A 12,670-nucleotide genomic window follows, 5' to 3' on the forward strand; every position below is an offset into this window, starting at 1 on the left:
ATGTCTGATGTGCTCTAATGTCCCAAAATAAATACTGTCCAAACGTTCATACCCCAGCCCTTAATGGCCTGAGCTTTTGATCCTACAGGATCAGAGATCTTAATCAAAAGCAGAATGCTTTTCACAGTTTATTCCTGTTTGACTTTTAATGTTACTTGCATTAAAAGCACATACAGGCTTTTGAGTTATGTGCAGAATATTTTTGCAATTTGCTGATGATCAAAAAACCTCCCTGAGAGTTGTTTATAATGTAATATTTTTGGCAAAGAATAACAAAATTAAAGTTTGACCAGGGGCGTCGCCATCTATTCTTCCCAATTGGAGATAAATTATTGCGATATTCACTGTGCTCGACAGTGTATTGATATGCGGAAATTCCGTTTTCTATTATGCCGAGTGCACAGTACTGTGCGGCATTTAACCACCTTGCTTGCAGTCGTCGTCTTGTTTTAAATAAAGTTGCTATGTTTTGAAAGTTGATAACTAGCTTATTCTGTACGAGGTGTCTCTATTTTCAACCCCTGCTAAATATTAAGAAATGATGTCATAAAAATTGTTGCGGATGTACATATTGAAATATTTCACAGAAGTACGTCCGCAACGCAAAAATTGTACGTCCGCAACAGAGAACATTGACATATTTTGACAAGAAGATAAGACTCATTGAAATAAACGAAATTTCAACATTAACAGAATAAATAAACTCCGGCAGGGTCTTCGGCCAGTTTGCTTCTGGGATGGGCAAAATTAATGCCTTTGACAGATGCTATATTATAAATTGTATGTTTTGAGAAGCTAATTGACCTTTTTAGTAGACCCAATTTGTAGAACAAGGCCATATCAGCACATATTTGAACTCTTTGAACCCCCAATGGGCTATTATAGATGTCTGGTAAATGTTTTTAAAGGTCAAATTAGGACAGGCAATTTTATTCAAATGACGGGCACCCCTCAATTTCTAGCTAAGACCCTGACCTCCGGTGTAAAAAATTGCACCGCTGTCTGACTGAAAAACAATGTAGTAAAGCACTCTAGCATCGAATGCGTAACTATATCTGTGCAAATTCGAAGCTAGAGTTCTCGAGTAATATAATACCTGTTATGGTCGCATGTCATGAATAGGTCATCCTTTGTGTAACATGATGTAAAATGAGGAAAATATCACCAATTTTGATTCAATTCAACACAACTTTTAATGAATACATTTTAGACCATTATAAATATATATTTCTGGAAAGCTTATATTACAAGGATGCCAAATCAACAAAGTATAACATCATAATACAGGGTGGGGAAGAAATATACAGGGTGGAACAACAACAAAATCAACATTTTTCTTGTCATGGCAAACTCCAAAATTTCCTTTTCTGAAAGCTATGTAGCTCAAAATAAATATGGATTCAGAAAGTCATTGCATGGGTCCTTCAAACAAATTAGGAAGAAAAAGTTTGGTATCTCTTGCGTTAAACATACAGGGTGGTTAAAAATTGTAAAATAATTTTACAATTTTTATGACATTTATCAATCAAAACTTTTTTCCTCAATTTCTGGTACTAAAACTAATAGCATAATTGAATTCCTCATCAAATTTCATATAAAATAGGTGTACTTTTGAATAAGCAGGGTGACTTGGGCAAGAGATAGACCATTTAGAAATGTCAGAGCATAATATGCACACTTTGCACAGTAACATATAGAGAAAACTGTCTTAATTAGCATTTAATTAGGTAATTTATTAGTTACATCTTTTGTTACAGTTGATCTACTATGAAGTAGATCTACAATCCAGGATGATATATGTGCAATTTGAGGTCCATGCTAGTTGTACTTTTTAAGATACAAAGGTTTGAAGTTTGTCATATTTTCACAATTTTGTGTATAACCCTATGGGGCTCCCCCGACCCGGCTGCTCCATTGACACATCTATATTGAGGTATAAATCTCAAAGTTGTTGTCCAATTGACTTAGAAGTTTTTGTATTTGAAAAAGAACATAATTATCTACAAAATGACACCACACTTTCTACAATAGGTATTATACTTTTAGAATACAAACCTAACTTGAAGTGTGACAAAAGCGTTTTCATGTTACGGCTGCTCCATTTTTGGGTGACCTATTTGTGACATGCGACCTTATTGAAACCACTTTAATTTTTAAACCACTGTATGATGTCTGTATCTAGCAAGCAGAACGCATGAGTCGAGTTCAGTTGACCAAAATGGTAGCTTCTGGTCACCTCAGATTCATATCACGCATGCGTAATGACGTCAGTACCAAGCTGCTCATTAAATATTCATGAACCCGATCACATGGTCACAATCGGTGGATCGGAGTGGTTGGAATTAACGCGACGTGCTTGACCTTACAGGGTCAGAGACATGCATATCATGTTTGAATGGCTGCTGGCTAAACAGCGATGCGGATATAGTATTCATCACCGGGACTGAAAAATGTGACATTTTCGATGTTTGTACCAGGACCGGGTATTTTCAGAAAAGGATAGGTATGTCCACATTACTTATTATAGAGGGCGATGTTCAACTCAAAAAGCTCAAAAAGTAAATGGCTTAACTGTGTAATCCCCATAGGAAAATACAAAATTGTGAAATTTGGACACCAGAAACTTGGCAACGTACAATGCGTAGTCTAAAAAGTTCTGGTACCGGTAGGGCCTACTTTATCCTTGATACAGAAGTCATCATGCAGTGACAGTTAGATTTCATTAAATAAATTCGCCTTTGTGTAAAACGGATTGCCGTGGAGAAAAATGATGCATTACTTGCTTTTTTGTACAGTAAGTCATTGTATTGTAATAAGGCATTGTCAATGATGGCTGCAGAAAATTGCATAATTTTAAAAACAGACATTTGCCCATAACTTTGCTGATATTTGAGCTACAGACATGGTTGACCCCTCATTTTTTAAGTTAAATAATAACCTTTTTAAACAAAATAATTTACATGTGAAAAAACCTACTTGAAAATTTTGTGATCATGCCTAACAAGGACTCCGAGACTTCTACAAATTCGTCCGAAGGTAACCAAAGGGTTGGGGATCGCATTTTTAACTATCACTAAATGTTTTGGAATTGAGGTCAGCTAAAAAGTAGACCATTTCGGGGACTGTAATTGGTGTACATGTCACATTTTGAACAGTGAGCTAGAAGTGACCAACTCGGCTGTCAGCCAGTTCCAATAATCAAAACTCCCGGCTCTGACCGGGAGTTCCAACAGGTGCTGTGTATGTGTTTGTATGTGTTAAATGTGCATTCACATACACACTTAGCCGTCTTTTCGAAGAAATCGTTGCTCCAAAAATGATTGCAAATTACACATTTGTAATCATTTTTCACCACAAAATATGATATATGAAAACACAGGTGAGCAATGACAATGAATGTCTGAATATGGAGAGGTGAAACAGGTTATTAATTATTGTCAATATTAATATTTTGCGACATTTATAAGGCCGTGTAAAATTAATATTTTGGTTCTCGTCCCCTCCCTCCTCAATTTCTGGGATTTGTCAGATTTTTTTTTTTTTAGATTTTTCAATTTTTTAGACTTTGGAATGATTTATGAAATCTTCATACATATAAATAAGTTTATTAGAGAACAAGCATCACTTCCAAGTCTTTTTGTGGTACTCTAGGGGTTTATCCTCAGAATCTCACATTTGAAAAAAAAAAAGGGCCTCATCGTTTCCTCGAGCACTGTTGGAAAAGACCGAAAACTACTGACAATGCTAATTTTACATTGGAAAAAAAACCAAAAACCTCCCTCCCTCATCAATTCATGAAAATCCTCTGGACGAGAACCAAAACATTAATTTTATACGGCCTAATGAAAATAATTAACACTCTAGCCACCCTATGGCACCTTCTACAACTTGAGAAAAAGTCCTCAAACGTTCGAAATTTGTAGTTACTACTATACTACAACTGGCTGTCAGCACAAGTACGGACTATTGCATGATTGGGGTGATCTTTTCTTTTAGACCACCCGAACTATATATGGTTAAAATTACGAATTTATCAAATTAAACTTTCGCATCAAGGTTAAACATGTTCTTAGCTAACAAACATACCTTTTACTTCGTCGAACAAGCTTCATTTTGTTCCAAAATCCATGTTTTTATCACAATTTTTGACGTAAAGAGCTGAATGCAAAACCAGTGATGCAAACTTCAAAACTTTCGCGTAGCACGAGCGCTCGTTTTGACGGTGATTTACGCTCGCGTATCAAGCATTTTCAAGCGCGTTTGACAGTTTTTTACTGCCTGACGCAATTCTGCATTTATTCAAGATGGCGGATTTCTCGAAAAACACGAAGTATTTTTCTTTAAAAAATTCAACCATTTCACAAATTCTTTGACCACTTTCCACTCATCTGATCATCTTTTTATGTGTCGGAAGTGATGCTGATTTTATAAAGGTATGTTTCTTGCTTTTCCGATAATTTTTTAATTGTTTTTTGAGACTAAAACTTCTCAGCAGAATAGCCGTTTTCACTTGTTTTCAAAAAGTTGTTTTAACCTTGTTTTTTACCACATAATTTCCCTCATTTATCAAAGCCCTGCCCTCCTTCCAATACAATAAACCTTGACTTCAAAGTGTTCGGCAACTGTTTAACCTTGATGCAAAAGTAAACCTTGATGCAAAAGTAACAATTTAGTCCCTATATACATGATATAGCGAGGGTGGTCTAAAGGAAAAGATCGCCATGATTGGGCCTTGCTCAGCCAATGTCAGCACATGCACAACAGATCTTAGTCATAAACTATAGAAGCCATTTTCCGAGGCGCGGAAAGACACCAAATTGGTGTCGTATGACCTATGACCCTGATAAACAAACACGAATTACTCCATGTGGAAGTTCTTGACATTGCTTGTGAGTTTTGTTGAGGAAATTCCTATTTTGTAACAACATGTAACACACCAAAACATAAAGATCGACTATCTAGTGACTTCATAGTCTACAATGATTCTAAATTTACCATTAGGCCAAGTAAAAAAAAAAATTAGTTTCTCGTCCTAACTTTTTGAAAAAAGGAGGATGAGGGCACTTTTTTTTTTTTTTTTTCACAAAATGGCCGATCCAAAATGGCGGATGACATTTTTACTCAAAATTACCATCGCGTTCGTGAGATTCATTTTAACATGGGGACACTTTTTGCTACAAAGTGGTCATCACTTGTTTTAAATCTAGCTAATAACCTGAATAGGGTAGGGTACTCATTCAGATATAAAAACAAACCAAGAAAAAAGATGCGTCTCCTAGATTTAAGCAAAATCAGGGGTTAACGCTAGGTCAAAAATGCAAAAATAGGGGGGGTCCCAAAGAATTCTTGTGGGTCCCAACTATTCATAATTGTCGAGCAAATTCAATCTATTTGTGTGCGACCATAAAATTTTATTTTTTGGGTGGGGGGCTGGTTTATTTCATTTTTCTCCTATCCTCTCCCTCCCTCCCTCTCCTCTCCTCTTCTCTTTCTTTTTCTTTTCTCTTTTTTTTTTCTTTTCTTTTTCTTTTCTGTTTTTTTTCTTTTCTTTTTCTCTTTTTTTCTTTTTTTAATTTTTAACAATTTTTTTCAATCAAATTGCCTGGTATTTACCACCTGCCCCCGCTGGCCAATGATAATAACATACTGCCCTCTATTGTCAGACAAAACAAACATGGCCACCGGTGTTCATTTCCGCCACCAACGGCAGCGAGGTTACGCGCAAGAGCTTGACAACGGCCGTTTAGCCGCGAATTTTGAAACTGCGATCGAGCAAAATTTTGCCCCATATCGGCTCATTAAAAGGTACATTTTAAAATGTGCGGCATCAGGAAATTAAAAATAACATGTAATAACAATGATAAGGGTTCATTTTATGAGGTAATTGTGTTTTTAATTAAATAAGAATAATCAGGTGAAATTATTGTCTATTTAAATTTGGATCAATTTACGTGATTTTGACCTAAAAACACAATGTTTCAAAGTAATTTTGAAAATTTTTGAGATTTTCTGTGTTGAAGTGAAATATTGCAGTTTGATATTCATAGATGTCCTTTTCTAAAACCACAAACCGGATATTAAAACTAGGTGTTTTCTTTTTGTTAAAAAAAAAAAAAAAACGCCCTTTTTTGTTTTTAAACTTTACGCTGCTTTTAAGCCCGATACGCGCGAGCCTAGTAAATTCGAAGTATGCCTACTAGGCATGTCCTTTTTTTTTTAATGGAAAACGCATAGGTTGTATTTTTGTTGTTTTAATTAGTTTCTGAATTTATTTTATGTTGGATATGATAATAAATTAACACCAACATAGCCTACTTTTGAATAACATTTGAGAATTGACGAAATGTTCAACGATTGACCCATTTACATTCCAATCTTTACATCCATTCAGATTGTACTAAAGTTGCCCTCTACACAGTTGATCCATTATTTATTTGATTTCTCAAGTAATTTACACTTACACTGACTAAAATAAAGGTTTTCTCATTTTAAATTCACCGGGCCTGTCGACATACCTGTTAAAAAGATCTGCAACGGCCAATGATGCATGCATGCATTTGGTTTTATTATTAGGCTTATGAATTTATAGGCCTAGGCCTAATAGGCCATATAAATGATTGATATACCGTGATTATTAATCAAAAATGTTACATTATAAAATGCACAAAAATACACACCTTTGACAAAATACCGGTAACCTACGTTATTTTCAACTCAGTTGATTGCATATAGGCTACCAGCTACAAACACAAAACTTTAAAAACTTGCAATATAGGCCTGATTTTACAATATAGGCTGATTTTACAACTACATCTCGGCCCTGTACCCAACTATGAAAGTCAAAATTTACCCAGCGTATTTCAACTAAGATAATCATCAGGAGTTTATGCCCTCATTCACAAAAAAATAACGACTTCGAGTCCATTGCTCAAAATATAATATTAATATCCTATAGATTTCGTTTTAGTAACATTGAAATGGGCGTCATTTAACCCCTTAGGTCTATTTTCAAACTTTTCCGAATCAAAGGAGGAACGGGCTCCCCCAGAATGACAAATACTATACTTTTTAGGCCCTCATTTTAAATTTGTTTTTGAACGCCAAAATGTTAGGCCTTGTTTATTCTATGGTATAATACGTAGGCGTATACGCCTAATCTTCGGTCTTATTATTTCCAAAAGTTGACCAAAAGTACAAAATTGGGCATCAATTAAACCCTTATTTTCAAACTTTTCCGAATCCGAGGAGCTTGGGAAATATTTAAATTTAGGCTCTAGTTTACAAGAAAAGAAAACACTTTCAGGTCTTTAAGCTTTGTTGTAAATATAGACTTGAATTCTTTTTATTCAGCTAGGCACCTGAGGAGCTGGAGGCGGACGCCCCCATCCAGAAATGCCCCAAAAGTCCCAAAATTGGGGGGTTATGCCTTTCATGGTCAAAAAAGGTCCAAATTTTTGGGCAAAAAAGTCCACCTTTTCAAAATCTGCCCCTAGTCCAGAAAGGTCCAAATTAGAAAAAAATCCACTTTTTTCAAAACCGCCCCCCAAATGAATCATGGTTACGGGCCTGACCCCTTTTAACTCCCTGATTGGAGGATACTTAGACCCACATGCATGCATATCCTTTAAAAAACATCAAATTTAACCTTTGTTTGTTTTATAAGTAAACATGTAAAGTAGGCCTATAGGCCCTATTTTTATGCAATAGAATCACGAAATACTCATACATGTTTTAACAGCATGAACATGTAAAGCATTTACTTTATTTTTTTTAAATACGATTTAAACGTTTTCGAATTTCAAATGTATATACCAATACCTCGAAGTCAAAAATGTCAATCTCTCTGATCGACCATATAGGCCTAAACCGGATGTAAAAAATGTCGATTTTCGGGTTTAGGTAGGCCTATATAGCGAATGCTTTTGATGCAAGACATTTTATTCAGGAAATTTAGTCTAAAACGCACATTCGTGCCTTTTATTTCATGTTTGGATAACTTTTTCCGATAATTATTACCATACATGATGTATGGTTAGCTTTTACGGTTTTTCGCACGGTGAATGTTTTGAACGATTGTGTTTTTTTAAAATTATTATTATTGTTTGGCTAACCTATAGGGCAATATAGATGTTTTACATTTATAACATTTTCCTTTCGTGTGAATGTTTGAAACGCTCTTTGTAGCATGATGTAGGCCTACTGTATATATGATCATGAAATGTCTTAAATTCATATTTTAGTTGCCATTTCCTTCTAGCTAGCCCTACAAACAAAACACTTTGGCCCCCATGTCGGGAGAAAATAATATACATGTAGGCCTACTTGCATTGTAACAACCTGTTCATTTTAAAATGAACTCGTTGTGCAATTCTGTCAACAAAATTTAAATGTGTACCGATAAAAAAAATAAGAAAATGAAAATGGGAAAGATTAAAAACATGTATAGGCCTAGGCCTAAGTGTTTTAAATTTTGCAATTGAATATTTAGTCGAAAAATTGATTTTTCAATGTTGTGCCGACCAATAATAGGCTATTCACTAAAAAGAATCTCAAAAAGAATCTCATTCCAACCAGCGTGTGCTATATTTGGGAGTAGGCCTATACATTAATAGAAAATTTCATTGGATTTATGAATTATTAGTCTTTAAACATGTTAAAGGAGAAAGATGAAATTAAGATGGCATGCAGGAAAGCGGAAGTAAAAATAAATTTTTTATTTTATATCATATTTTATATGAAAAAGAAATAGGAACTTAAGCCATGTTCAAATTTTCAAATTTAAACCAGAATTTAGGAGGTTTTTTTGCCCCGTTTTACCGCATTTAATTTCAACCAGTTTTTCGCCTTTTAGCTTAATTTCCCGCGCTTTTTCTTCAAACATTTCAGGTTTTTTCATGGATTATCATTCTCCGATGCCTGTAAAATATCACAAATTTTTTACCCAGGGTGACCGGAAAAAGGGGAGAATTGTAAAAAAAATTAAGAAAAATTGTTAATTATACATAAAAATTGCGTGGTTTTTATGCTGTTATACCGCCTAATATTCTTTTTCTTTTTTTTTTTTTTTTTTTTGCTCTTCACTTTTTCAAACCATGAAAAAAAAATTGGGTCAACAAATCACAACTTCCGTTGGCAAAAAAATATTTCCGTCGGTACATTTACAAGTTGTGCCCCCTCGGTTCTAAAATCCTGGCTACGCCACTGCAGATAGGCCTATATGGAAGGATAAAAGAAATATGAAAATAAATCATACAAGACGACTGGCAGGATTTTAGCATTATAATAAAGTATATAAAAGCAAGGTGCATTAAAAATAAAGTAAAATAAAGGTGCAATGCAGAGAAAGACAGGAAAATGATAAAAAAGAAAAGAAAAGAAGAGAAAGTAGGCCTAATTAATAATATAGGTATGCTGAGGAAGAAAACAACTGTAGGCCCCTAGGCCTATATAGCCCTACAGCTAAAAAGTAACCCAACATCAACAAACAAACAACTAACCAAAAAGCTGCTATAAATATTAAGCAGGGACAAATTAACATTCTGCATTAATTACCGGGACTGTACGGCGCGGCCCAGCGCCTTGATAGGCCTTAAATGATCTTTTAATATTAATGTACTCTTTTGGAGATTTAAACTTTCTTCATCTTTCCAGAACTCATGAAGTATTGTTGAACTTATGCAAAAAGTCTCAAATTGAAATAATAATAAGAAATAACTGTTACTTTCATAGGCTATGCCTGCAAAGTATTTTTTATTGTGACCTTATAATTATGACTCAATTAAGTAATTTTTCTTAAACATTTTGCACTTGTTTGATAGTAAATAATTAAAAATACAAATTTAGGCTAATATTAAAATAAAATAACGTCAAAAACAAAAACAAAAAACCAATGTGATGCATGTTTATTATTATACCATGTATACGTATGTATAAAGAGACATAAAAGAATCTTAAAATTTACTTTGATTCCTGTGTTGTAGCCCTATCCCCATGGCGGGCATCTAAGCGCTTTCGTGCAAAAAACAAAACAAAAACAAAAAAACGTTTTTAGACGATTTATTACACAAAACTAACACCTAGTACTAGGCCTATTGATGTTCAAAAGTATGTTGGTGTTAATTTATTATCACATCAAACAAACAATAAATGTAGAACTAATTAAAGCTATTTATTCTAATAACAAAATAAAACCTAGGCCTGTGCGTTTTCCATTAAAAATAAGCATAGGCCTATTATACTCGCATTGACTTGTGCTATTCGATTATAGGCTCGCGCGTATCGGGCTGAAAAGCAGCGTAAAGTTTAAAAACAAAAAAGGGTGTTTTTAGAAAATGTATAACAAAAAGGAAACACCTAGTAACAACATCCGGTTTGTGGTTTTAGAAAAGGACATCTGTGAATATCAAACTGCAATATTTCACTTCAACACAGAAAATCTCAAAAATTTTCAAAAAGTACTTTAAAACATTGTGTTTTCAGAGCAATATCACGAAAATTGGGGCAAAACGAACCACGCAAATAAGTCTTAATTAACTTTTAATTACTTAAAATTTCTCGATTATCTGCTAAAATAATTGCTTATCAGTCATATTGTGCAATTTTTAATGTTCTGATTCCCGTCAATTTTGAGACAGAGCATTTTTAGTAAGCCGGTACAGGATAAAATTGTGCTCAAACGCGGTTTATGTTTTGCGACAAAACGACCGCTGTGCAGCGTTTTCGCGTAACCTGTCTGCCGCCCTCAAACAGCGGTGTGGCCACCGCCGGGATTTCCCGATCTCACGGCCTTGTTTCTTGTTAAAATTTTACTTCACAAAGCAGTATTACTGCATTATATTAAATATTGAAGTAAATTAGGCCATAATTTGGCATTTTAGGGGTTCAGTTGCTTTGAAAATGATGTGCATTATAATGCAATTTGAACCTAGAAAATTACAACATCATGACATGCCGTTTTTTTTGTGTAGCATTTTTAGCGATACAGTATACAAATTGAATAGCAATACTACAGAAATGAGTCGCAAAATGCGATGCGATACATACTAATTCCAACACTGGTAACAAGTAGTGTCGTGCAAACTACGCTTTGAAAGTCGGTAAAGATCGCGATCGGGAGACAAGTGAAATGAAACAAGAATACTCTTTAAAAAAGATGTTTTTTTGGTTTTTTTAACAAAAATTAAAATAAAAAAAATAAAACTTTTTTGGATGCGGCAGCCAAAACGCATGCGCGCGAGGACGAGAAACTAACATATTTTTTTACTTGGCCTTATCTGCGGAATCCTTTCTGTTCAAACACAAATTTGTAGTTTCATATTTTTGCCGTGATCGCAGTGTTCGGCGAAGCTGCCAAATAATTCAACACTGAGGGGTCATGTTCAATCCGGGTCTCTGTGGACTCTACCACTTCTTAATAGGTATGCTAAACTTTGAAATGAATGAGGTGATGGGATCGCCCGGGATCACCCTCACCGTCTGGGTGATTTGTCAATCAAGTCAATTACCTCCCCTATAGCCGAGTGGAATTAGTCCTAACTTCCCCTCCTTCCCATATTGCATTCTTGCGATAAACATGGACGACTGCTGCGAGTGAAAAATTCGGTGTGCTCACCGATTTCAGGTAAATGTGTAAGAAATAATCATCTGATTTCAATATGTAGGTATCCTAGGTGAATTCAAATTTGCCATCAAATTGCATCGTTTTATATATCAAATTAAAGCCCTTGGCCTTGAGTAAACTAAGCCAAAACTGAAAACCTTTTTTTTCATAGCACTTTCCGTAGCAAAGTTACATCTTGTCAAAGATTGACTTTCATCAAAAAGATTCAGCTAGCAAAATTCCCCAAAACGGCATTTCGGGGTGTTTCTAGATCTTAGTCTCATGGCGATGGCAGCTTTTTTAATGGAACTGCTATCAAAATCCTCTAAAATTCCATGTGCGACTTGATTATCACCATAAAAATCATATATTTGGGTCAAGTGAAGTATAGAAAACATATTTATGTAGGTTTCCTTCACCCACCTATTCTCGAAAAAAATTCAAATTTCTATGTAAATATGCATTGTGTTGGGGCCCGGTCTCATGTAATTCGCTGACTAGTAAATGTGTTAACTAAGGTTTGCCTAGGTTACCTACAATATGGAATCAACAAGAAGAAACCGTAATCACCTCATATACGACTAGAGACAATTTTCAGTACAATAGTAAGTGTGCGTAATTGCTAACGAAGATGAATTAAAAACCGGTAACCAACAATAAAGGATGCACCTCCGTGTACATTGCATAACCACTCAGTCTCTCCCTGATAGTCATATAACGACCAAATGATAAATGACGACTATCATGAAGACTGAGTTCCGCAGTCTAAACAGATCTATTTATTTGTACAGTGTCAGTGATGTACTAAATGATCATTTTACTTACATTCTCCGTAATCCCTTGACATTCTAAACGTGCTAGAACACGAGCGGGAAATTTCGTCTCGCTTCAGCTTGCTAGATGAGTTAAAATAACCTTAGAGAAGAAGATAAATCGTTGCAAGATGAGCCGGCGTTCTACAGGTCAATCTGCAAAATTTTCGCAAGAAATGAAGATGGACGCCAAAAGTGCGTTGACCCTCGAACTTGTCCTTTGTTTTCCACCTCTACAACACATTCCGAATTCAACGTT

The 12,670-nt window shown here is 35.0% G+C and overlaps 1 protein-coding gene across 1 annotated transcript in view; it reads right to left on the reverse strand.

Annotated features, from left to right (window-relative positions):
* The window catches only part of LOC140150836 (RNA-binding protein 45-like), a 39,357-nt gene extending 26,780 nt beyond the window's left edge, over window positions 1-12,577 (reverse strand). Inside the window, exon 1 of the mRNA XM_072172978.1 lies at window positions 12,425-12,577. Coding sequence (XP_072029079.1) covers window positions 12,425-12,446 — 22 coding nt within the window. The 5' untranslated portion in view covers window positions 12,447-12,577. The remainder of the gene's footprint in view (window positions 1-12,424) is intronic.
* Between the last annotated feature and the right edge of the window lie 93 nt (window positions 12,578-12,670).

Source organism: Amphiura filiformis, chromosome 4, assembly GCF_039555335.1.
Source record: "Amphiura filiformis chromosome 4, Afil_fr2py, whole genome shotgun sequence".
Classification (NCBI taxonomy): Eukaryota; Metazoa; Echinodermata; class Ophiuroidea; order Amphilepidida; family Amphiuridae; genus Amphiura; species Amphiura filiformis.